Source organism: Mauremys mutica, chromosome 17, assembly GCF_020497125.1.
Source record: "Mauremys mutica isolate MM-2020 ecotype Southern chromosome 17, ASM2049712v1, whole genome shotgun sequence".
Taxonomy (NCBI): Eukaryota; Metazoa; Chordata; order Testudines; family Geoemydidae; genus Mauremys; species Mauremys mutica.
In genome coordinates this window covers 210,400-236,454 of record NC_059088.1, presented here as the reverse complement: position 1 = coordinate 236,454, position 26,055 = coordinate 210,400, and the positions used below count along the sequence as shown (strand labels likewise).

Here is a 26,055-nt window from a genome sequence, read left to right as displayed (position 1 = left end):
GCAGTGGCCCTGGAGGTTTTTCGCCTTCCTCCGAAGCATGGGGCAGGGTCGCTTGCTTAAGGAGTGGGTGGATCGGCTTATGTGGCCTGCATCTTGCAGGAGATCAGACTAGATGATCATAATGGTCCCTTCTGATCTTGAATTCTATGATTCTATGATTCTATGATTCAATAAAGCTACACCTGACACTGACCACACTCACTTCATCAGGAGCTCATGTAGATAATAAAAGCTTAGGCTGCTCTCATATCCAGCTCGCTACTGACAATACCTCTTGCAATAAAGCCCCCAGGCTCTGCTAACTGCATAACATATACAATTCTGCACGGAAATGATGCATACTAGATCCTGAAAGTACACATGCAGCACTTTCCCTTTGCTCACACACTTTGGAGGATGCAAAACATAGATCTCCTCATATCGTAATCATAGTTCTGTCACACACCTCAAAGTAATCCACATGTCCTCATATCACAGACTTACCTTTACTCAGCAGGCCCAACTACTGCCTCCACCATTTAGTGCAGGTACACCTAACACACTGACTGCACCTGGACTCTGTCCAAATAATTCCCATTGGCCACTGCCAGCTCCTGGAAAACAGAGGGAAGGGGGTGTGGGCAACAATTTTTGTTGTTTTGTTTTTGTCCTTTAACAGTGTTCAATGGAATTCCATGGGTGAGAGTGAATGGGCTGCAAAAGGTGATGAAGGGCTTGTACATTTCTATGTGGTTGGCACAGTAAAGGTATGTGTGTTAACAGCGTGTCTTGAGGCATTATTGAAAGAGGGCAGAGTTAAGGTTGCATGGCCAACCTTAACTCTGCATTTCCTGGTTTTCAGAAGTTTGAGTTTTGCTCAACTCAGCGTTCTGCAAGGGGACAACATATCACCAAGTGACCTTAACTCTGCATTTACGTAAGGTTTTTTTTGGTAACAGAATACATATAGAAAAACAATAAGAAAGCAAAGAGAGAAGCCCCAAGCAGGGCAGGGGATATTGCAAAGTGTCTGCAGTATCACAACTCACAGTGAATGTGTTTTGGCCTGAGCATTATGCTCCAGCTCAGCTCAAACTATCCCGTTCAGGCCACTGCGATGGCCATTTCTGTGTTGACTGTGGGCAGCTGAATATCATGATGGCTTGGGAGAACTCCAGATATTCTATGCACAGGTTCTTGAAATCTGCCTCCTGGCTTTTGTGCTCACTTGGCCACTTCTCAATCCACGTGTCTTTGCCAATGACATAGGAGATACTGGAAGGGACAAGAAGAAGATTTGTGCCTTTGATTCCGGGTTTCACTCACTACTCACTGACCTACCTGTCTGTTGAGTTCTTCAGGGATTGCCAGGCCTACTCTATTTGCAGGATCCCAAAGACCACACCTGACTTGTACAGAATCAGAACAGATTGCATCCGGTATCATCTTTAATTCAGGAGACTACAAGTCCCATGGAGACTACAAGTCCCAGCAAGCAATGATCCACATTCAACTGGTCCGATTAGGATGGACTATTGCTCAGATGTCCTGACCTGCCCCTATTCTCCTCTCACTCACTGACTGATCAGTTCTAATCAGACACCTAAATACAACCTTGGTTTCCACAGGATCAGCCTAGGCTGTGCCACTGAACTGGTGGCACCTTCCCATTCTAAGCTTATTTATATATTGTCCCCCAAAAGAAATATATTTCCACCTGTTCAACTGAAGTTATTTATACAAATTCAGGCCAATGCAATTCAGAAATGGCTCTGAGCCAATAATCCTTGAAGCAAACTGAAAACAGTGACCTTTAACTATTGTTTGTGCTGGTTAAGGTGAAATGATTCACAAACTACAACTTCCTGCCACAGCATTCTCCCCATCAACATGCAGAGATTCAAGGCCCAGGTCAAGGGCCTACTTACTTGGCTGTCAAGGCCCACAAATCACTTCTGAGGCCCCAGATTAAATAGTCATTAAGATCCAGTTTCAGAGCCACACGACATTTTGCATAGCTGATGAACACACATGTTTTTCCTTCTGGATTTTCATCAGTTCCTGGGGAAAAAAGAAAGAAAGATGCCACATCAGAAGTTGGAGAGGGGGATACCGAGTGCAGGGGAAAGAGATAACAGGATTAGGAAAAAGTGGAATCCCAGATGTTCTCCTGCAGCTTTAGTACAGAGACCTAGGGTCAAATTTAGCCCTCGAATAAGCAAATGAACCTCTTATTGAAGCTAATCCCTATAGTTCGAGCACTCAGATTAATGCACCTCCCAATCATGACAATCACGGAAGTGGCACCAGAGCTTACTTTGCCCTCTGTTCACTTTGCTTTTATCATGGTTGATAGAAGTCAATTTTTAGGAACATCGGATCATCCCCATCCATACCAGATTGGGGCAACATCAGAGCTGGCATCTTGACTTCTGCAGTGGCTATTAGTGGAAAATTATGCTTGGCAGAATTTTTTTTTTATTATTTTAACAGATAATATTTTTGTTTGTAAGCATTTTTTCTATTTTTATCCATTTAAATTTTCACAGTTGTAGGAAATTATGGGCACGTCAGATAATGGGGGAGGTATCAGACAATAGTTATTTAATTACAGTGGATATTGAGATTTAAAAAAAGTTAAAGCATTATAACAGTTAAAAAACAAATTGTCAGCATCACACATTATAATTTACAAAGTAGAAATCCTTAAAACAAACTCTAAGGAGTTCTCATGCCACATTTTTCTTACTTTGCCTATCTGTAAATTTTGATTATTGTCAACAGAAATATCTGTCCATTGGTTTGTGTGTGTATGGTGAAATCAGTGTGACATTTACTGATAAAAATGAGGAAGTTACTCACCTTGTGCAGTAATGGTGGTTCTTCGAGATGTGTGTCCCTATGGGTGCTCCACGGTAGGTATATGTGCACCCCTGTGCCTCTAATCAGCCTCAAGGCTATTTAGCACTGCACGGGCGAACCCCCCTCACTTCCTTCTCTACTGCAGAGCCCTATAGAGAACTCTGAAGTAGAGGGGAGGAAGACAGGTTGTGGAGCACCCGTAGGGACACACATCTCGAAGAACCATCATTACTGCACAAGGTGAGTAACTTCCTCTTCTTCTTCGAGTAGTGTCCCTATGGGTGCTCCACGGTAGGTGACTCCCAAGCAGTACCCACCTCTGGAGCCTGGGACTTCGGAGTGGAGTCTTTTACCCCAGAGAGTACTGCGGAGTCGAAGATGGTGTCAGCAGCCAAATCTTCAGTGATCGCATAATGTTCTGCAAAAGTATGGGCAGAGGCCCAAGTCATTGCTCTATAGATTGCTGAGATAGGGGTATCCCTATGGAATGTGATTGAGGTAGAAACTGACCTCGTGGAGTGTGTATGGACTCTGGACGGAAACAAATTGCGCCCTTGATAAGTGATTAATGCAACTAGAGACCCATTTGGATAATCTTTGAGCAGATATCACAGAGCTTTTGGATCTTTCTGTGGATGAAAGGAAGAGTTTAGGGAATTTCCTGAAGTCCTTCATCATGTCCAGGTAGAATGTCAATGTCCTTCTAATATCTAGCTTATGCGCAATTGTGTCCCAGTTGTCACAATGTGTTTTTTGGAAAAAACAGGGAGATGGATCTGTTGATTCATGTATAACGTGCAGAGACAGTAAGGAAAAATTGGGATATGGCCTTAGAGTTACTTTGTCTTTAAAAAATAAAAAAAAGGCCGTGAATGGTGGGTGTGACATCAGGCCACTATTTCTCCTATGTACCTAGTTGAGGTGATGGCAATTAGAAGTGCTGTCTTCATGGACAGGTGTAAGAGAGGACAAGTTGCCCTGGACTCAGAGGGAGGTCTAGCCAAAGCCCTGAGAACTAAGTTAAAGTCCCAGGGGCTGGAGCGGGTGGTGTCACATGTGGGAAGAGATTCCCAATGCCCTTAAAGAATCTACACATTCGTGGGTGAGCAAACACCAAGTGGGAGGATGTTTTCGCTGAGAGATGAACCTTAAGGGAGCTGAGACAGAGTTTAAAATGTAGTGCAAAATGAGAGGGAGGAAAGATGAGGTTGGGTCTCTGTGTTTGGAATGACACAAACTTGGAGTCGTTTCCATTTTGTAGGTAAGTATGTCGAGTGGTCGACTTCTGGTTGCATTGCAACACATCTTTCAGCTTATCAGAGCATTCTTCCTCTACGCCTTGGAACTAAGAAGGAGCTAAGCCTGGAGGCGGAGGACCCGCAGGTTGGGATGAAGGGTCAGCCCATTGTTTTGAGAGAGTGGGTGAGGAATGGGCTGAAGAGAAACAGGAGGGCATATTACCATCTGTGTTAGGTAAGGAAGCCAGACTTGTCATGGTCAAGAGGGGCAATCAGAATAACTCTCGCTTTGTCTCATTGAACTTTCAACAGAATCTTGGCTAGAGTAGGAAACTGGGAAAAGATATACAAGTGGGCCCCGTCCCATGGGAAGATGAGGGCAACTGCCAGTGAATGTTTCCCCAGGCTGGCCCTGGAGCAGTAACAAGGACCTTTCTTGTTCCACTAAGTAGTAAAGAGATCCATAGCCAGGGTTCCCCAAAGGGCGGATATATCTTGAAGCACCTCTGAGTTCAGTACACACTCATTGTCGTGACAAAATTCTGACTGAGACTGCCCTCTGTCACATTCTGTATCCCTGGTAGATAGACAGCTGAGATGAGCACGTTGTGATGGATGCATCGATTCCAAAGTTTGAGTGCTGTCTTGTATAGGGAGGGAGATCTGGCAGCCCCCTGGCGATTTATACAAAACATACAGGTCATATTAAATCCATCATGACTTTTGTGAGTTGTTTTTCATGAAAACAGAAAGTGTGCACAGGCATTCCTGACAGCCCTTAGCCCCAAAAGAGTGATATGGAAGGTCATTTCTGTGGAAGGCCATTTGTCCTGAACCTTGTGGTTATGTAGGTGAGCTTCCCAGCGTATTAGGGAGACATGTCCCAGGGTGGTGAATGTGGGTAGCGAGAGGAATGCTCTTGCTTGTACTGCATCAAAGTTGGTGATGATAAAGTCCAGACACTGTACTGGGGTTAATATGCCACTACAGTGAAGAGAACCTTGGAGAATATCCTGTGTGGAGTAGTCTGTACTGATAATGATCCTGCCACAACGGTAAGCAGTAGGAAATCTCCTGTATGATGGTTGTATTGAGATACAGAAATAGGCTTGTAGGCTCAGGGCTAGAAATCAATCTCCTTGCTCTAGAGCTGGTCCTAACTGCTGTGAAGTAGGGCAAGGTGACTTCTGAGTGGCGTGACAGGTATATAGATGTTGTAAGGTATCATCGTGTAAGCCCTTGACCAGCTCATCAAAAGTGCTTATAAGAGGCAGTTTGAGAGGTCAAAGACTGGGCTGCAGACTGTTCCCACTTTTGAGCCCTGGTCCTCTTACACTGTGGCTCATAACAGCACTGAGATGGTGAGTATTGAGAAGATTGTGACCTGTGGTGTGGTTGAGAGGTATATCTTCTCTTCTGTCCCACCGTCTAGATTCCTAAAGAGTGTAACGTGGTCTGAGAATCCTTCAGGACGTGGAGAGAAAATCTGTCTTCTTGGCAAAGAGTTTGGCCCTTCAAACTGGAAGTGTGTATCTCTTTGGGCAATCTAGAGAGGTGTAGCCAAAAAGAAACCCCACAACCCGCCTCAGTACCACAGTCATGGAGACTGGGCGGGCAGCTGTAACAGCTACACCCAGTGCTGTCTCTAGGACCAGTCTGGCTATTAACTGACCATCCCTAAGAATGGTCTGAATCTGTTCTTTTTGTGTCTCCAGTAATGTTCCAGAAACACATTGGGTTTCCCATAATTAATAAAATTGTATTTGTCCATTACAGTTTGGTAATTCATGATTCTAAACAGTAATGTCAATGAATACATCATCTTGCCAAGCCTGATCGAATGGAGTTGACTTGGCATTATGTTGCTTACTTCATGCCTTAACCACATCCACTATGATGGAGTTGGGTTGCGGATGTTGAAAACAAAGTCTGCCTCTTTGGGCAGAGATGTAGGGGTTTTGTTGTGTTTGTTTTTTTTACACTCTGTTGCTGGTTGGTGCAATGGAGGCTGGTGTCTGCCAGATGACTAGTAGGGTCTAGAATCACCTCATTAATTGGGAGGGCAATTCTAGATGACAAGGTGGTGTGCAGAATTTCCACCAACTTATGATGTGTATCTCTCACTTCCTGTAGGGGAATCTGCAGTTTGTCTGCCATCCCCTTGTTAAGATCCAGAAAGTTCTTAAAATCTTCCCCTAGTGATGAGGGATGGGTAGCACAGCCTCATCTGGTAGAGATAAGGAGAAGTGTGCTGGAGGGGTAGCTTCCTCTTTGGGTTCTTTTTCCTGTTCTGAAAAAGCTTCCTCCTGCCCTGGTTCAGGTGCTCTGGACAGACAGGCTGTAGCAAACCATGTGGTGGACTCTCCCTGAGAGACATTGGGGACGGTCGCGACATATGTGTGTACGTCACCCAAGAATTACAATATAGCCTTGCGGGGGAGAGGGAGGAAGGTGGGCATGGGCGGTGGGCTTACCTCAGGGGGCCCGTACCGTGATTGTAGGTTGGCTTGATGGAATTGGGGAGGACCCCTGTAGTGTGATGGTGGGCCACGATGAGGGGCCAGGGAAATAATCACCTCCTGCCCAGTGTCAGACTCATCAGTGGGTAAGGGTGGTGCTGACTGGGGTATTGGCAGTATACAGCCCGGTGCCAAGAGCAATTCTGGGTGCCGGGATGTGCTCAATACCGGGGTCCTGGTACCAAGTAATGGGGATTGCGGTTCTTCCCCAACCATCAGGTCTCCAGGGTACCAGAGCTCATGCAGTACCATGGGTTCATTTGGTACCATGGAGGAGTGTCCAAGGTACACTGTCAGTACCAATAGTTGGGCAGAGCACTCCCTAAACGAGAGTTTTGTTGTGCCCAGTACAGAAAGTTTGTTGGTGCTTCTATTTTAGAGATGGTATGGTAATTGTCTTTCTCCGGGTACTGAGGCCACAGGTCTCCAGAGTGTAAGCAGAGTCATAATGAGCTCTCCTCTGACATCTGGTGGTGAGCTGTGGAAAAGGACTTCAGGGGCTGATCTTATTTGCATGGGCACACCACCCTGCCTAGCATGATGGGACTGCTTGCCCAAATGGTCACTTTGGCTGCTGCAGGATCCCCAGTCTCTTTGTTATTGGGGCAGGAGTAATAAAGCGTTGTTACCCTGGTTATGTGAATCAAGGCCAGTAGAACTGTACTTGGCATTTTATGACGGAGGGACTTGCCCTGATCTAAGGAGCACTCACTAGGCAAAAGCTAATTTTGACTCTACTCGGAGTCTTGTTACATGCTGCAGAGCTGAAATCACTGATACGTAGGTCTAAGTATTAGATCTGCTTTGGGCTGGTGGTGCACCAGCACTGAGGCTCCCCTACTACTAGCTAAAATCATTAAAGAGCTGAAATTACTAAGAGCTGAGATCACTGAGAGCTGTGTTAAAGGGGCAAGCTGAAGATAAGTGGGTGAGCGGCTAGCAGAGAGGTGTGGATAGCGGAACAGCTGGCAGAGAGGCACAGCTGGCAGTGAAGACTGCAGCAGAACCCTACGGAGAGGCATGGCAATCGGCTGTCACCCAAACAGCAGAGCATGTAAGATGCCCCCCATATCTCCCCACACTTCCACCCAGGCTGAGAAGTAAACTCTGCAGAGGAACTTCTGAACTCTGAGGGCTGCACTGACCAAGGACAGAAACTGTGGGTGGGGTAACTGTTGGGTTGCTGGACTTAAGACCCTGAGGGGAAAAGGACACTGTCAGACTTATTTGTGGGTGGGTCTTCTTCTCATGGTTTGTGTTATGAATCCTGTTTGTGATGTTTCCCCAACATAATGCCACATTACCACCCGTAGTGCTCCTGTCCAGTCTGTATCCCACCCCCGAATGCGCTTCCCCTCAGCACTGCTGCCCCCTACTCAGGACTGCCTGACCCCTCAGTACTGCCCCCCCTCCCATTTGGGACCATGTGCCCCCTCAGCATTGCTGTCCCGTAAACTCAGAATCGCCTGACCTCTCAGCACTGTCCTGTCACCCCAGTCCCAACTCAGGGCCACCTGACCCCTCATCACTGCTCCCCCCTCCCAACTCGGGACCGTGCGCCCCCCTCAGCACTGCTCCCCCCCTCCCAACTCGGGACCGTGTGTCCCCTCTCAGCACTGTTCCCCCCCTCCCAACTCGGGACCGTGCGCCCCCCCTCAGCACTGTTCCCCCCCCCAACTCGGGACCGTGCGCCCCCCCTCAGCACTGTTCCCCCCCCTCCCAACTCGGGACCATGTGCCCCTCTCAGCACTGTTCCCCCCCCCAACTCGGGACCGTGCGCCCCCCCTCAGCACTGTTCCCCCCCCTCCCAGCTCGGGACTTTGTGCCCCCCTCAGCACTGCTCCCCCCCTCCCAACTCGGGACCGTGCGCCCCCCCTCAGCACTGTTCCCCCCCTCCCAGCTCGGGACCGTGCGCCCCCCTCAGCACTGTTCCCCCCCTCCCAACTCGGGACCGTGCGCCCCCCCTCAGCACTGTTCCCCCCTCCCAACTCGGGACCATGTGCCCCCCTCAGCACTGCTCCCCCCCAACTCAGGACCATGCGCCCCCCTCAGCACTGCTGCCCCCTACTTAGGACTGTGTGCCCCTCAGCACGGCTCCCACCCTCATTCGGGACCGTGAGACCCCCCCCCCTCAGGACTGTGTGCTTCCCCTCTAGCTCCATTCCCACACACCCCTTAGCACTGTTTCTGCCCCCTTAGGACTGTGCCCCCCCCAGCACTGCTTCCAGGAACATGGACTCCCCCCACACACACATATCACAGCAGCACCAGAGCCACTATACCCGCTCACCTCAGCAAGGTGCTTCAAGCCATCCCTCTACTCGACGCCCCATAGGCTGAGACCGCTTGTCCATCTCCTGCTCTCTGCCAATCAGGGTCTCCGCACAGCTTGCCAAGGTGGATTCACTTCAAAGTTCCATGGCTGGAGGGGGAGGGATGTGGAGCTGTAAAGGGTAGTTCATGCCTGTCACTGCCATTGGCCATCCGCCTGCCACTCCAACACCATCCCACACTGCATAGGTGACTCTGGCTGTCAATCATGTCTTTTCAGTGAGTCTATTGGATACTCTCATCGGGCAGGACTCACCCTGCAGCGCCTCCTGCTGAGTGTTAGTGTTTCCAGCCTCCGGAGCGCCCTCCGCAGGCCAGTGTCTCACTTGCCACTGGGCCCGAGTCCCTCCTGGACTCTGGTGCCCCTTTCAGGCTGGGGTGCTGCCCCCTGGCAGTATCCTCACAGATCTTCCCAGGGAACCCCTTAGCCCCTCTATCCCCACCTCGCCTCAGTCCATGGCCACTGCCAGTCATCCGTTAGCCCCCCTTCACTGGGGCAGACTGCAGTGTAAAGGCCACTCATCATAGGCAAGGGGGGTTTGGACCTGCTGCCTCTGCCTACCATTGGGCTGCCCTCAGCAACCCCAGTACCTTTCTTTGGCCTTTAACGAGGCCTGCAGCCTGGGGGGTTTCCAGACTGGAGCTCCCCAGCTCCTCTGGCCTTCCCCCAGCTCTGCTCCAGTCTAGGTATCCTGCTCAGCAGCCAGGCCCATCCCTCTCAACATCTAGAGAGAGACTCTCAAGTGCCTGGCTCACAGCCCTTTTATAGGGCCAGCTGTGGCCTGATTGGGGCATGGCCTCAGCTGTGGCTGTTTCCCCAGTCAGCCTTTCCTTTCCCAGCTGTAGCCCTCTCCAGGACAGCTTTTACCCCTGTTCCTCAGGAGGGGTCAGCCACCCCACTACAGATGCCCTGGATAGAGGCCGGGTTTATAGCTCCTGCTGCTACACAACTTCCCTTTGGCTTCCTCTTTGTTTGTGTGGGAGACACCCACCTGGCCCCACTTTATTTTAAAAGAGATGGAAGCCCGGAGGTATTGGTTCCCAGGGCCCAATTCCCCCAGGGTGAGGATGCAAGGCCCACGTCCCCCATCACCTCAGCAACATGCCTTCCCGTACTCAACACTCCATAGGCTGCAACCCCTGCCCATCTCCGTCCCATTCTCTTCCAGTCATAATCCTTCCTATGATTAGTTGCCAGGGCTCAATAGAGTGAAGCAATTCATTATTAATTGAGTCCCATATAAGCCACTTCATTATCTTGATGGCAAGCTGATAGGCTTATAATTACCCAGATTATCCCGTTTAGCCTTTTTAAAAATTGGCACAACCTTAGCTTTTTTCCAGTCTTCTGGAAGTTCCCCAATGTCCAAGATTTTTTGAAAAATCAATATTAACAGTCCAATGAGCTCCTCGGCCAGCTCTTTTAAAACTCTTGTATGCAAGTTATCTAGACCTGCTTATTTAGAAATGCCTAATTTTAGTAGCTTCTGTTTAAACATCCTCCTTGGGCACTAATGGAATGCCTACAGAAGTGGTTCTCAAACTAGGGCTGCCGCTTGTTCAGGGAAAGCCCCTGGCAGGCCGGGCCGGTTTGTTTACCTGCCGCATCCACAGGTTCGGCCGATCACAGTTCCCAGTGGCCACTGTTCACTGCTCCAGGCCAATGGGGGCTGTGGGAAGAGGCGCAGGCCGAGGGACGTACTGGCCACCGCTTCCCTGAACAAGCGGTGGCCCTAGTTTGAGAACCACTGGCCTACTGTGTGTGAGAGTGGGTTGGTTCTGTAGTGGCAGGGGAGCCACTACACAAGGCTCAGTAGAAATCTCTGATGACCTACATGGGGGACCTGATCCTGCACTCCCCCTCCTCCATGACACCCCAGAACTACACCCATGGTACATCCATCCCACAATAACCCCCCCTCTCTCTTACCATACCCCCACAGGACAGCCATCTCCAACAACACCCCATTCCTACAACTGCCTCCCACGGTACCCACTGCCCCAATAACCCCCTGCCCACCACACAAACCTCATGACCTCCCCTCCATACCTCCACTCCCCACCCTACAAGCCTCATGGTGCCTGTGACCAGAGTGCTGGTGGGGTTGGGGGCACACTGAGATTGCTCAATCAGGGCAAACTGCAAAGAATGGGGCAAATGATCCCCCAAACTGGTGGTTATTTCTAATACTTAGATTTAGCAAGCCATCAACAAAACAGCTTCTACAATACCTTACTGGTTACCTAGAAGCCTATGGTTCCCTTAAAGCAACCCAGCCTTGGGCTCCCACCCAGACAGCCAAGTAAAATATGATGATTACTGAAAATCTTGTTCATTGTATAAAAAGTCCTACCAATCCCACAGGATCAGACACATTACCCCCTAGATCAATGAATAGCTCAGATCTTACCCAAATACACGCTTATAGTCAATTCTTATTAACTAAACTAAAATTTATTGAAAAAGAAAAGAGAGAGTATTGGTTAAAAGATCATTATACATACAGGTATGAATTGAGTTCTTAGGTAAGTTCACAGTAGAGATGGTGAGCTTCAGAGTTGCAAAAAGTTCTTTCAGAATTAGTTCCATAAATTATAGTCCAATATCCATGTGACCCAGTCTGGAGCTGGGGACCCCAGTCTTGCAACTCAAACCTCCCTTGATGAAGCTTAAGCAGATCTGAGAACAGGATCAGGGCTCAAGAGTCCTTTTTATAGTTCTCTAGCAGCCTCTTGACAGCAGGTGAATAATAGGGGAAGCATTGTGGCTTTGAAATAACCTCCTATTTCCTAAGCATCACTGGTAATTAGCTACATGGATTAGCATAAGGCAGCTGTCCATCTCCCGTCACTTACATGGACTTTATTACATACTTCAAACAGGAAAGAAGACAATGATATTACCACATTCACAGTTCATCTACATGTTAACATTCCCTTTCGGTCTTTGAATCAATAGAGATAGTGACAGACAGGAAACATCTGGTTACATTGTTAACCTCTAACAAGATATAGGTAAACAGACTACTACAATCATGGTCTTCTTCCAATTCTTTATGAATACAAGTCTACATTTCAAAGCTCTTGTCTATCTAACATGGCTTTGCTAACTATTTATAAGGAATAGCCCTAATTCCTATTTATATCCTTTCCCAATATGTCTTTAAAGGTCGAATTTGAGTCATTTAGCCTGCAAGTTGCTTAACCCTTCCTGGCTCAGTGTCACAGTGCCCCCGATGCCTCATTCGCCTCAACACCTGCACCACAATCCTCCACGGCTTTCCTTTACTGCAACCCGCCCCCCCCCCCCGCCCCGCTCCCACTACAATTCCCACATAGCTCCCTCTTAATACTCCCATGGAATTTCCCTCCCACTCTACACCATTCCCCCTGAATTGTATTAATTTACATGAACTATATGAGCCAAAGCTGTTAACGTAACCCAGTCACTGTCCAACATGAAACAGTTTTAAACCAGGTTTGATATACAGAGACTTCAGCCTGCTTAGTACCAATGGCAAACGCACCATTAAAAATCCTTCTTAACATTTTATTAGAGATACAGGAAAAAGGAAAAACATTTAAAGCATCTGAAATGAAAAGTATTCAATAAAGTTTGCATTTTAACAGCATCCCTTGTTCCCTTTCCTTGGAGAGAGCTCTTAATTCCTTGTTTGCCAGTCTCTTGGCCGGTATCAAAGATGCTTCTTTTGGGGTAAAAGAGCAGAAGACCCAGCCTGCACTAATGCTACAAGTCGATGTAAGTTACGCTACTTAAGCTATATCAGTTATATCATCGAAGTTGACGTAACTGATATCAACTTAATGTGGTGTCTTCACATTAGCGCTATGTCGAAGGGAGAGTATCACCCATTGACGTGGCTTCCACCTCTCACTGAGGTGGATTAATTAAGTTGATGGGAATGCTCTCTCATGTTGACTTATCGCATCTTCACCAGACCTGCTAAATCAACGCCACTGCATCGATCGCAGTAGCGCCGATTTAGTGCATAGTGTAGACAAGGCCTTCCTTGAGATGGGCTGGAGCTGTTGTTTAAGTCCAATCCTGTTTCATAAGGAGACAAACACACACACACAAGGGGAGAGAAAAGAACTGTGAAGATGGAAAATGCCGCTTCTGTCTCTGGGGTTGACTCTCGCTCGCAACATCACTGCTGGAAAAACAGGCACAGCGCATGGTCTGATCAGCCACTCCAAGACCTAGCAAACCTGTAGTGGCATCAGGCTGTTTAGGGCATTGCATTTAGCTGCCTGTTCCTGGTCACAGGTTTACAGCCTGTTGCAAAATATACAAGCTTGGCCGGCTAAACCAGACACCTTTTTGCTAAAAGGCAAAAGAAGAGAGAGAGATACAAGAAACAGAAGAAATGAGGGCAAGGAAAATGACACATGGAGGGGTGGAAGGGAGAGTCTCACACCTCAGCTGGTGTCAAGGATTCAGCCAGAGCTGGTGGAAGTGGTGACATCATCCAGGTCCCTCTCTCTGACACAGGACATCTCAGAATTAGGACAAAGAAGACCCAGGGTCCCAGTGACAGTGTGGGTGACATCCACGATAGTGAAGCTCACTTCAGGAGCCAAATTTTTCTCCCCAAACTCTTTCTTTAAGGGCCGCAAAAGGGGGCGATGGGTGGAACAGCCCATCCCCTCGTTCCTTTGGCCACCATGTAGGTTTAATTTCTAACACACCAATTTTAGTTCATCAATTTCATGTCTCACGCTCTGTCAAGATCATTCTTGGTAAACAAGGCACAGGCCTGGAGTTACAATAGGAGGTCTTTTTGTTTGGACTAATTCAGTCTGTCACCCTGTTTTAAACTTTGTTCTCACAGGATATTGTGAGACTTTATGAACTTTCCCTCTCTTTTCCCACTGAACGCACAATAAGGGTACATGTGTAGGCCCAATTTTTACCATACCGCACACACTACCCCCTCCTACAACATCACGTATTTCCCCCTCCCCAAGGAACCCTGTCCACACAAACAGTTCCCCCAGAGTATCCCGCACCTGCAACACCCTTTTATACCCCTGTGACAGGTTGGGTCACAGAGACCCCTTGGGACTGCCACCTGATGAGCTCAGACTACCTCTGAGCCCGTTTTTCCTGGAAGCTTGGGACTTCAGTACCCTGTCTTGTTGAGCCAGACACGTTAGCCTGCTACAAACACAGACCCAGGTCTGAACCACATGCCCCAGAAGCTGCAGACTGAACTGAAAACAGCTTAAGAAGTGCTCCTGTGTCCAGCACCCAGACACCCAGTTCCCAATGGGATCCAAACCCCAAATAAATCCATTTTACTCTGTATAAAGCTTATACAGGGTAAACTCATAAATTGTTCGCCCTCTATAATACCAAGAGAGAGAGAGATGCACAGCTGTTTGCTCCCCAAGGAATTAATCACTAACTCTGGGTCAATTAATAGGCAAGCCTGGATTTTGACTCTCTAATGCAGGCTTGTTTCTGTATTTTACATCCTCACAGAGTTCATCTACACAAATATCCATCCAGCTGGCAGTAATTTGAGAAGACATGGCCTCATTTCAACACTGGCTAAATCCCAGGCAGATGCTAAGCAGTTCCATATTGATCGAGGGTCTCGCCTGGCTATTAATGCTGAACAGGAACAGGTACGCCAACCTCACAGTTTTCGACTGCACATGAAGCACAGTAGAAAGAAAGAAGCACAAGAAACCAGATTCTGCTTGCAGGTATCCTGGAGTGAATCCGGATTAACTCCACTGACTTCAGTAATTCTGGATTTGTATCAATCGAAACTGAATGAGAAGCTGGCCCAAGTTCTCCCAGGATGGTAAATGCCAAGCCTTTGGGTTTTGGGGAAGGACAGCAACATGAAATCATTTCCCCCCCTTTTATTAACTGGATAGATTTGCTCTGCTCCCAATCCCACTGAAGTCAATGGAAAAACTCCAGTTGACTTCAACTGGAGCAGAATTAGGCCCTAATTCAGGACTTCAGGGTGGAGATGGCAACCACTTGGGTGAAGTCAAAGGTACTAAAATAGTTAAACACGTGAAACACAGCCCTCCCCTACCCCATACAAGGATAAGCCATAGAGTAGCAGCTATCAGAGGAGATTGGAGATAAGCAGCTTCCACTTCTTTGTAAAAAAGGGAACTTCTGGTGCTGGGAATGGAGCTGGGCTTTATTTTCTCCCACATGCAGTAGTAGTCTCCACTTTTTCAGGAGGACTTTTCACATTCCTGGAAAGAAAGCAAAGACGTCACGGTCAAGGCCACCTGAGTGTTTAATGTTGGAAAGGGGAACTCTCTCTTGAAGGCAGTAGACAAAAGTTCCTGGATTCTTTCCCTCTGGAGTGAAGGAACCAGGAGAAAATCCTTGCAGTGCTGTCTCCTCACTGGGGCCAGTCCATCTGCACTAATGAAGATTCAGTCCCAGTCTTGCTCAGAAAACAATCCTGATCTTATGCCCAAATAAATTTGTTAGTCTCTAAGGTACCACAAGTACGCCTCGTAGTTTTTGATGATACAGACTAACACGGCTACCACTCTGAAACCAATCCTGATCCAGTAATTTAAGTCATGATGTTTCGAAAGCCAGTGTCTGCCCACCCCACACTGAGAGATCCACAGAGCTCAAAAGAGAACCCAAGGAAGGAAATATGGAGGGAGGTTGCTATTTAAAATTATTTCTCTGCTGGTCAGAACAGTAACCATGGGCACATGGGATTCCCCCAGGTCTGGATGTGACAAATACCCAGTAGCTGTTCTCAGCTGGACTACATCAAGGCACCAGTCAGTTGGGGGACAAAGCAAGCTACATACTATAATGATACGCGCACTAGAAAAGTATCACTGGAAAAAGTAGAAAGATATTTATTATTAGATAGATCTAGATATTTAAGAGGAGACAGTGTTGCCTAGTGAATAGGGCACTGCCTTGGGACTCAAGACCTGGGCTTGTTCAATTCCCCTCTCTGCAACTGGTTTGGTGGGTGACCACCGATGAGTCGTGCCTCCATGTGCCTGAGTTTCCCTTATGTAAAATGGGAATAATTACACTGACCAACTTTGAGATCTACAGATAAAAAGTGCTATAAGAGAGCTGGGAATTATTCTTATAATTATTCTGATTTATACAAAATAAAAGAGCACCCATTCTATTCTTAAGGTGCCTTAAACAATCACTAACTACAATTCAGTAGTAAAAACCCAGCAGCCTAAAGATAACCAGACAGAAGGAAAATTAAAAATAACCCAGTTTTTCCACAGAACCAGCTTTGATCCCTCAGTCCCGCCAACCCTTTCTCATATACAGCCAATAGATACAGAAGACACAGCAGGCATCTGTTTATTATCGCTAGAGTAGATGGAGCTAGATATAAAGTAAGTAGATATTATTGGGATGGCCTATAACAACTTTGGCCATTCGATAGAGTAGATAGCTACATAGCAGTGAAGCTGCTGAAACTAGACCCTGTTTGATGGATGTGTCCCCAAGGCCGGTATTGGAGAAGAGATCAGCACGACTTACAGTTCCGGTGGTCATGGGCATAGCTGACATAGATAGCCTGGAAGTCTGAGACTTGGTTCTGGATTTTTCAATCCTTCTGATCCATCTCTTGTACTCTTCTCTCACCTAGAAAAAATATGGAACATGCTCATTGGCTCATGTAACACATGAGGAGCTCAGATAGTTTTACACCATTTGGTCCTAAATCTGAACAGAGCAAAAGAGCTAACATTCTTGTGACCATCTTCCCCACTGCGAATTCCAACACGTAAAGGGAAGGGGAAGGAGTGGTCCTCCATCCCCTAGTTGCAATGAGACACATTCTGATTTCAGTCACACCCAGGCAACATCCCTGACTTCATCAGGTTGAAAAATCTGGATAGAAATTTAGCCTAGAAAATGCAAGTTGATGCAGCTCCCACTAAACTACATATTAATGGGCTTGCTGCAGGTGTAAGTGGCAGTGTGCACAGCATTATGTCGGTGGGAAAGCTTCTCCCACCAACATAGCTACTGCTGCTTGTTGGGGGTGGTTTAATTACGTCGACAGGAGAGCTCTCTCTCATCAGCATAGAGCAGCTACACGAAAGATCTTACAGTGGCGCAACTGCATAGGTACAACTGTGCCACTGTAAGGTCTCTAGTGTAGATGTAACCCATGTCTGCTTGGTGTGGTGCTCTGTCCCCCTCTAGTGGCACCTAGTTCAGCTAGAGATTAACTAAGAGCCATGTGGCTTTTAGCCCATGCAGTAGAGCAGGGGTAGGCAACCTATGGCACGGGGGCTGAAGGCGGCACACGAGCTGATTTTCAGTGGCACTCACACTGCCCAGGTCCTGACCACCAGTCCAAGGGGCTATGCATTTTAATTTAATTTTAAAGGAAGCTTCTTAAACATTTTAAAAACCTTATTTACTTTGCATACAACAATAGTTTAGTTATATATTATAGACTTATAGAAAGAGACCTTCTAAACATGTTAAAATGTATTACTGGCATGCGGAATCTTAAATTAGAGTGAATAAATGAAAACTCAGCACACCACTTCTGAAAGGTTGCCAACCCCTGCAGTAGAGGCTCATGCATTTAGCTCCTGAGCTCCCAGGTTCGATCCCACTCACCAGGGGCTGTTGGTGTAGACATGGTCACTCCTGGCCTTAAAAAAATCTGTGACTCTATGAAAACAGCACAATATAAGCTGCAGGAGAAAAGAGATTGGAGGAGAATGGCTGAATCTCAAAATAGGGAAAGGAGCAATAGGCACACAACACCTGAAAAGAGTGAAACCAAGACAAATGTGAACAAAGAAGCTCTGCTGGCTGGACATTAATGGAGCTGAACAGGCAACAGGGCATTGGCTTTACCTGCTGATTGAGGAGACAGTGCACCAGGAAGATGAAGGCTCCCTGCAGGCTGTTGATAATGGTGAATAAATATGCCATGACCATGGCTGCCGCTTTTGTTTGCAACAGACCAAGACTCCAAGTGCAGCCCAGGATGAACAGCTGGGCGATGGCTTTAAATGTCAGTAACCTGGAGTAAAGCAGATGGAGAGAGCCCATTACAACCCTATGCAGAGAGACTAAGTCAGTGGGCTCTGTGGGCTGTGGCAGGATGGCTTACACCCTCCAAGTAGCAACTATGCAAAATTCCCCTAGGGACCAATGGTGGGTAATGCTTCTAGATAGCGCTTCTACAAACAGGCCCTATGCCAACCAGATGAGAATGGCTTTTTCCGTCCCCTTTACGCTCTATGGGCCTGCTCCGAAGCACAGAGAGAGACTGCCATTGACTTCACTGAGTTTGGACCAGGCCCCAGTTTGCCAGCCCTTCTGCATCTTGTTCATTTCCTGATTTTGCTGCAAGCAGGCTCTGGCCATCAGTACCACACATCTGGGGGCAGCTGTTATTTCAATGAGCTGGGTCAGTGAAGGTTTTACCTGTTCTCTAATTCCAGGTAGGTATTTCTCCCCCCTTTTTATTCCTGATCCTTCAGGTGAAGTATCAGAGCATCTTACAGCCTTGAAGCTATTTACCTTCAGAACCATTCTGTGAGGTAGGACAGTGCCCTATCCCCATTTTAAAGATGAAGAATCAAGGCATAGAGAGATTAAGCAACTTGCCCAAGGTCACATAGGAAAGCTGTGTCAGGACAGGGAGTTGAACCCAGGTCTCCCACAGCCCAGACCAGTACCCGAAGCACTGAACCATCCTTTCTCTCCCATTCTGATTGACTTGGAAACCACTATAATAAAGTCCTGCAAGGAGAACACCACATTCGCTAGAAACCATGGCTTGCCATTCAAGATTTGGTCCATTAGTCCTTACACCGCACTCATGATATGGAATAGGTCGCTAAATGATTGAAGGGTTTGTTGTATGCCCATTGCTGTAGCATGTGAGAGTACAATGCAGACTGACGGAACCAGATACTAAAGTCAGCTGACAGCAAAAGCAGCCTATGCATAGCCATACCAGGCAGATTCAGCCTTGGTGTAACTTCCTTGGTTTCAGCAGAGTTACAGATTTTACATAAGATTAATTTATGTATAGATATTTATATAGCACCCAGCATTGTAACATCTGACTTAAACCAATGTTGTGTTCCTAGCTCTGTCACTGGCCTGTGGTGTAACACTGACCACATCAATTTCCCTCTTTCCCCTCACATCCGTTTTGTAGCGTGGGCAGTGAGTATATGACCATGAAGTAATAATAGTGACATAGTAAGAATAAAGGGCAAAGGGCTAAGGAATGAGTAGCAAAAACACAAAATACCTGTTGACTGACACCTATAAAATAGCTTAAGCAGTTAGCATGAGTGCAAGGCCTTACAGCCTAAGTAGAAGTAGTTGCTCAATACGTTAGCATAAGTCAGTAAACTAACAGTTATCATAAGTCACAAAATGTTAAAAGGCTTTTTGTTTCTTGTTTTGTAATAATCACGTGATGCAAACTGCTGATGGGTAACTGCAAAAAGACAGTTACTACCAGTTTAAAGTATTTTTAAAAGAGGACATCCACAAATGCCTGATCGCAGGTAACCACAGTAATCCAATTAACATATGTTAATGAGCTTAGCCAAGTTAATATACTAACCTGTAGAATAAGATCACCCCAACAATATAAAGGTAAAAACCTTAAAATATGGTTTAAAAATATGTGGTTTATATATGCATAAAAAATACAAGGGCCTATAAAACGTCTACTCTCAGGAACAGCCATTAAAATTCTCCATTGGCATGCCAAAGACAAACCAAAATCTGTCTCACTCCTTAAAGCTCTCCCCCAAAATAAAGTAGCATATACAGGTAATGGGGCTGGTCGCTCTCACACTGTTATACTGTCCCACTGGTTTAAATTGCTTTATTTAAACTAGTCATTGTGACAATAAAACATTGACAGTTACAGAAGGTCTTTGCTAAGTGCAAGTCTTTTTATTGCTGTGCCCGCCCCCCTCAAATTAGGTCTCTTCTAACCATTGTGAATTATAAATCCCAGCGACCATGGCCACATGTCCAGCTCTTCCAGAAAACACAGATTTAACAATTAGATACCAAGAAATCACTGTGCAGTTTTCCTTGTGCTGTCTCAGTTGTGCATAGCAAAAGGCATCAAACTAGGCTGAACAAAACACTAGAAAAAGTCAAGTATCAGAGGGGTAGCCATTTAATCTGGATCTGTAAAAAGCAACAAAGAGTCCCGTGGCACCTTATAGACTAACAGAAGTATTGGAGCATGAGCTTTCATGGGTGAATACCCACGAAGGGTCTCAGCTGCTTGCAGGACCAGGTTTTCAGTGTTCTGTTCTCCATGATTTTCTGATACCAAGTCTGCATCACACTGGAATTTCCTCAGTTTAATTGAGCCAAGGGCGCCTGTATCAAACACCCCCCGCCCCCGCAGAAGACTAACTGGACCTCTCAGGCAGGTTTAGCGCTTTCCTACCTTGTGTTTTTGAGGGTGGAGACATCTGCATTGAGGGAGGAGATTTTGTCTCTCAGGATCCAGAGGGTTGTGATAAAAAATGTTAAATTCATCTGTGGAAACAACACAACAACTCGAGCGGATCAGACCCCAGGTCCATCTAGTCCAGTATTCTGCCTCTGACCGTGGCCAGTACCAAGTGCTTTGGAGGCAGGGATAAGCTCCCCCTATATTAGTTCTCCCCTTGGTCTTGGTAGCTAGAGCTTGATTTAAATCCTGAAGCCTGGGGCTTAATATCCCTTCCAGAACTTTTCTTAGCCCTGATTAGAACAACTCTGGATATTATTCTTGCTCCCCATATAAATGCCCAAACCTCTTTTGAATCTTGCTAAAATTCTTCATGGATTCACAGTGCCTAGCACAATGGTACTTTGATCCCGGATGGTAGCCTCTAGCTGCGATTGTCATCTGAATCCTTCCTGCACCACAAGACATCACTTTGGGCACAGATAAGGCTCTGCCATCCCTCTCTCTTCTCAGCTGCTCTGTCTGTCCTCTGTGTTACGTTTCATAAACTTTCCTTCTCTACGTATTGTTGGATCATGGATGGATTCTTTCAGCTGCCCTCTTGTCCATGTTCCTCTGGCTGCCCAGTTTCACACCTGCCATAGCCGAAGCTCTGGTTTCATTCGTAACACCCAGCCCAGACATTTCCATCTTCTCTGCTGGGTAACTTGGGAGCTAAAGAGGTGCTGAACTCTGACAAACCCCAGCATTTGGTATCAATTTGTTCCATTCCATTGGAAACAAATTGTGTGTGATTTATTAATTATTTATGAATTTACTGTCATACAACTAAAGAAGGTGCCACTGTGACCTTGTCACTTTCCAGGGAGTAAATCCACGGTAGCTAGGCCACAACTCACTCCTTAACCAAACATCCCAATGTCTGACTCATCTCACTTTCAAAGTCCTTTCCCTGTGGCATAAACATAATTCATCCTAAATATACCCACCACAATAATAAGGCAGACTGGTCCAAGGAAACTCCAGATGAAGCCTCCCTCTATTGTGAGCCAGCAGCTAAAAGGCAAGAAGGAAAAAGGGTAACAAATTATCCCTGGCATTAAAATGAAGTGAATTCTCTCCTTTTGGTTGTCCGAGTTGATCTCTGGGTGGGGTGGGAGATGCAGGGAGAACGCTGCCTGCTTCCCTTTATGACAGTCTCATGGATGTAGCTTGCAGAAACTAGTCTTATAAGAACATAAGAATGGCCATACTGGGTCAGACCAAAGGTCCATCTAGCCCAGTGTCCTGTCTTCCGACAGTGGCCAGTGCCAGGTGCCCCAGAGGGAATGAACAGAACAGGGAATCATCAATTGATCCATCCCGTCGCCCATTCCCAGCTTCTGGCAAACAGAGGCTAGGGACACCATCCCTGCCTATCCTAGCTAATAGCCATCAATAGACCTATCCTCCATGAATTTATCTAGTTCTTTTCTGAACCCTGTTATAGTCTTGGCCTTCACAACATCCTCTGGAAAGGAGTTCCACAGGTTGACTGTGCATTGTGTGAAACATGAAGAAACGGGGATTGTCGAATATATTGTCTCTCTGTAATTCAGCCAATGAGTTGAGTGGGTAATGAGATATCTGTTTTCCCTCTGGGATGGGCGCTGCACGTACTGTTCAGAAGTTCCGTAGCCTTTGTGATTCACCGCTGCAGAAATAGCCACCACCAGGGCTGGGAATCCGTAGCCGAACGGGTACATGAATCTCTTCTTGAACTGGCCGGCGCTGGTGTAATTCACGACCTTCAGGTTCCTGACGGTGAGGAAGAGGTGCAGCCCCTCCAGAAACATCCAGCTGAAGCACGCCAGGAAGAGGTAGTGTAGGAGGCCAGCAATGACAGCACACGCCACCTGGGGGAGACAGAGAGCCCAGGGACTGAGAACATCTAGCTCGCTGAGACAGGGGAAGCGTTAGTTATTCGATATGTCCCCTCCAAGCAACCATTCTTGGGGAGGGATAGCTCAGTGGTTTGAGCATTGGCCTGCTAAACCCTGGGTTGGGAATTCAATCCTTGAGGGTTCCATTTCAGGAACTGGGGTAACAAAAAAAAACTGTCTTGGGATTTCTCCTGCTTTGAGCAGGGGGTTGGAGTAGATAACCTCCTGAGGTCCCTTCTACCCTGATATTCTATTATGATTAAACTCTGGAGCCCAATTCTCATTTTACTGATGCTGGTGTAAATCTGGGGTACCTCCATTGAGGCCAGTGGTGTCAAAACAGTGTAAGAAAGTTCAGAATCCGGACCACTGAATTTATTCTGGGCATTGTGATACCAGGCATGTGAAGGGGCCCAATGGCAAAACCAATCCACTTTGATTATTAGTGCATCACATAGGTTGTAGCTTGCAGTCTGAATGCATCCTCCACCCCTCCCTCCACAAACTCTCTGTGCCATCCTCCCATTCTCCTCTTCCTCAAGGACTCCCTGTGAATCCCCACATGCCTGGACTCATGCCAGGAGAGATGACAGTGGTGGGGTGGGGGTTGGCAGGAACATACCATTGTCCCGCATTCATCATCCCTTGGTAGGGTCTCTGTGTGGCCCCCCCTTGCTTCCTCTCCCCCCTGTTATTTCATTACAGGAGCACTTAGGGGCCCCAAACAAGTTCAAGGACCGGTCGTGCTCGGCGCTGTACAAATACACGGTAAGCGTGTGTCTACACTGCAGCTGGGAGCATGAGTCCCCAGGAAGCAGTCCAGGCTAGCCGCCCACATACAATCATGACCGAACCTCTGGGTACTTACTCAGGCAGCTGGCCCAAGCTGCTGAGGCTGCACTGCTATTTTGAGTGTGTTAGCTCAAGCGAAGCTAGCATGTGTCTGAGCACTCTGGGAGGCACCCCCGCCCCAGCTGCAGTGGAGACCTACCTTAGAAGACAGTCCCTGCCCTGGAGAGTTTACGATCGAAATAGACAGGATACATAAGAGGGGCGTGAATTTTGCATGATTTCTTTACCTCATTGGTGACGCTCTTCACTGCGGTGAGGAAGAGCAGGTCGGCCAGGAAGAGGCAGAGACAGAGCTGCAGGTGGAGGGAGGTGCTGACGTTGCGGATGGAGCGGCACAGGAGGAAGGTGAGGATGGCAAGGAAGAGGCACAGCAGGGAGAGGGTCAGTCCCACATAGGTGATGATGGTCAGTGGGTAACTCTCCTATAAAAGGAAAAATTAAAGAAAATGTAAAGTTTGGAAATCACGCTGGAGAAACAGGAGCTTTGAAGTAACCGGATAATTTCCCAGGGCAATCAGATCTCTTGCTCCATTGTTGGAGAACATGGAGGACCCATCTGCTCCCTGCCCCTTTCACTAGGTAACTCAGAGGAGCAACACGTGTGTTGATTTTGCAGCTCCCAGATGATCTCTGGATCTCATGACTGTAAACTAACTGGAACAAATACCCGGCTGACTCATGCCCCGTGCCACCTATCTGACATCTAACATGCTGACCAAGTGCACCTGATCATGACTTTCCTACTGGCTGGCTCCAGCCATTGTAACTACAGCCAGAGGCATTACTCCTTTCGCGTAAGTGGTGGACGCCTGCATTTTGTGTGTCGAAGGGCTCAGGTTTGTTCTTGCAAACAGCCACAGCGTCTGTGTGAATGCAACCCCAGCTTGTTACACGTGGACCATGAGTTTAAGTGGATGGTTGAAATACCTTGCTCGCATGTGAAGCCATCAGGATGGCAAAGCTGGACAGGTGATTACAGGTGCAGGTGGTGTGAGTGCTGTTTGCATGGAGAAGTCTGCAGCCTTCAGTAGACCAGGTGCCAGTGAAGTTCCAGAAAACACAGATAATCTTGTCTTCCATTTCCTTTCTCTGGAAACAGAAATTGCAGCACCAGCATCAGCCTTGTCCTTTAAGGAGCCAAGGGCTAGTTTAGCCCAAACTAAACCAAAGAGGAGCCAGAGCTTGACAGACAGAGCACTGGGATTGTATTCCTAGCTCTGCCATTGACCTGATGTGAAATCTCTTGAGAAGTCTCTGTGCCTCTGTTTACCCTCCTACCCTTTGTCTCTTCTTTGCCCTGGTCTACACACAGCCCCGGGGTCGAACTAGGGTACGCGAATTCAGCTACGTGAATAACGTAGCTGAATTCGAACTACCCTAGTTCGAATGACTTACCCGTCCAGACGCCGCGGAAGCGAACTCCACGGCTCCAAGGTCGATTCCGCCAACTCCTCCTGCCGCGGTGGAGTACCGGAGTCGACCGCGGCGCTTCCGGAGTTCGAACTATCGCGTCTAGATCAGACGCGATAGTTCGAACTCCGAGAAGTCGAACTCGCCGCGTCGACCCGCGCGGTAAGTATAAACGTACCCTTTGGGATAGGGCCCATGTGTTTGGGCAGTGCCTGGTATAATTGGACTCTGCTCTCAGTGTGCATCTATGTGCCACTATAATAACGGATATCGGTTTCACAGCAATATAAGCCCATTGATCTGGATTGGGGTAAACGCGAACAGTCAGGCATCCAAGCTGACGCCCCACTGGTACAAAATATTGCAGTTTAGAAGTTCACCTGGGAATTTCCATGCTTTTTGAAGGCTTTAGGGTGGGTATGGCTGGACCCTTAGCATTCACCCATTTTCAATTTTAAGTTGAATTGCTTCCTCATTTAAACTTAATGTGGTGGAGAAGAAAGAGCCAGTGGAAAGATTCAAATTGTAGGGCATCTGTGGTACTGATGGGCAAGGAAGATCATTTTAGCAGGACTGTAGGGGGGCATTATGGGTACTGGAGGGCCCAGAGAGGAGGCTGCAGTAGATAGGTGGAAGGTGACCAGAACTATGGCGAGGGCAGAGAGGAAAAGCCAGATTTTTGGGGAAGATGCAGCATCAAGATTTGGACTCATCTTGGAGGTAGAAAGGGAGGCAGAAGGAGTTGAAGATGACCCTCGTTAGTGAGGCCAACTGGAAGAGGACGGCAGTGTTGACCACAGAAGCACAGAGAGAAAACAGTGGGTAAAAGCTCTTAGCCAAGAGGGGCCCCTTTTCCATTTCAAGCAGGGACATGATTGCCAATCACCTGTTTATGCTCCAGGGTGAAGTAGAAAGGTTTGGAGAGGGGACCAGGTTTCCCAATGGTCCCACTCACTACCTTCGAATTCAGCGTAGTGCTATCCAGTTTGTCATTCCCTCTCAGGTTTTGCTGGTCAATAAAGTTATTGTTCAGGATGGACTCGAGAGTGGCATACGATATGAAGGCAACGACTCCAGAGCCTGCAGGAGCAAAGATGCAAGAGGTGATACCAATTCAGCCTGTGTCCTGTCTCCTGTGTCACCCCGCAATGAGCTGGAAGAGCTCTTGGCTGGTGGGTGCAGCCGAACCAGTGATGAGAAGGACACAAGTACAGAGAGATGGAACGGCTTCCCCAAGTTTGCACAGAGTGTTAATGGAAAAAATGGGACTAGACCCCAGGACTCCTTACTCCTGCACTGGCCAATGAATAACACTTCCTCCTAGGGGCCCATCAGCCAGCCAGGACTCAGCAGAGCATGTTGCACTCCAGCTCCGCTGCCGCTAGAGCTGGAAAATCCATCCCCATCCTGGTCTGTCTGAACCCTCCAGCCCTGACATGCCCTCTGCACCAGGGAAGCCACAAGGGAACCATTT

At 47.4% G+C, this 26,055-nt stretch overlaps 1 protein-coding gene and 1 long non-coding RNA gene across 2 annotated transcripts in view; both read right to left on the bottom strand.

The window, feature by feature from the left end:
* Positions 1-482: 482 nt before the first annotated feature.
* On the bottom strand, positions 483-2,039 carry LOC123351523. The gene is made up of 3 exons (XR_006574032.1): positions 1,908-2,039; positions 1,029-1,254; positions 483-593 (listed from the first exon to the last, which is right to left on the bottom strand). It is a non-coding gene; the product is annotated as an uncharacterized LOC123351523 (long non-coding RNA).
* Positions 2,040-15,048: 13,009 nt separating this feature from the next.
* Positions 15,049-26,055, bottom strand: part of LOC123351850 (adhesion G protein-coupled receptor E3-like) — a 13,168-nt gene continuing 2,161 nt past the window's right edge. The window contains exons 5-13 of the mRNA XM_044991523.1: positions 25,468-25,661; positions 24,099-24,260; positions 23,399-23,593; positions 22,057-22,292; positions 21,387-21,453; positions 20,392-20,483; positions 17,808-17,976; positions 16,467-16,571; positions 15,049-15,175 (exon numbers count right to left, since the gene is read on the bottom strand). Of these exons, the coding sequence (XP_044847458.1) occupies positions 15,155-15,175; positions 16,467-16,571; positions 17,808-17,976; positions 20,392-20,483; positions 21,387-21,453; positions 22,057-22,292; positions 23,399-23,593; positions 24,099-24,260; positions 25,468-25,661 (1,241 nt within the window). The 3' untranslated portion in view covers positions 15,049-15,154. The remainder of the gene's footprint in view (positions 15,176-16,466; positions 16,572-17,807; positions 17,977-20,391; positions 20,484-21,386; positions 21,454-22,056; positions 22,293-23,398; positions 23,594-24,098; positions 24,261-25,467; positions 25,662-26,055) is intronic.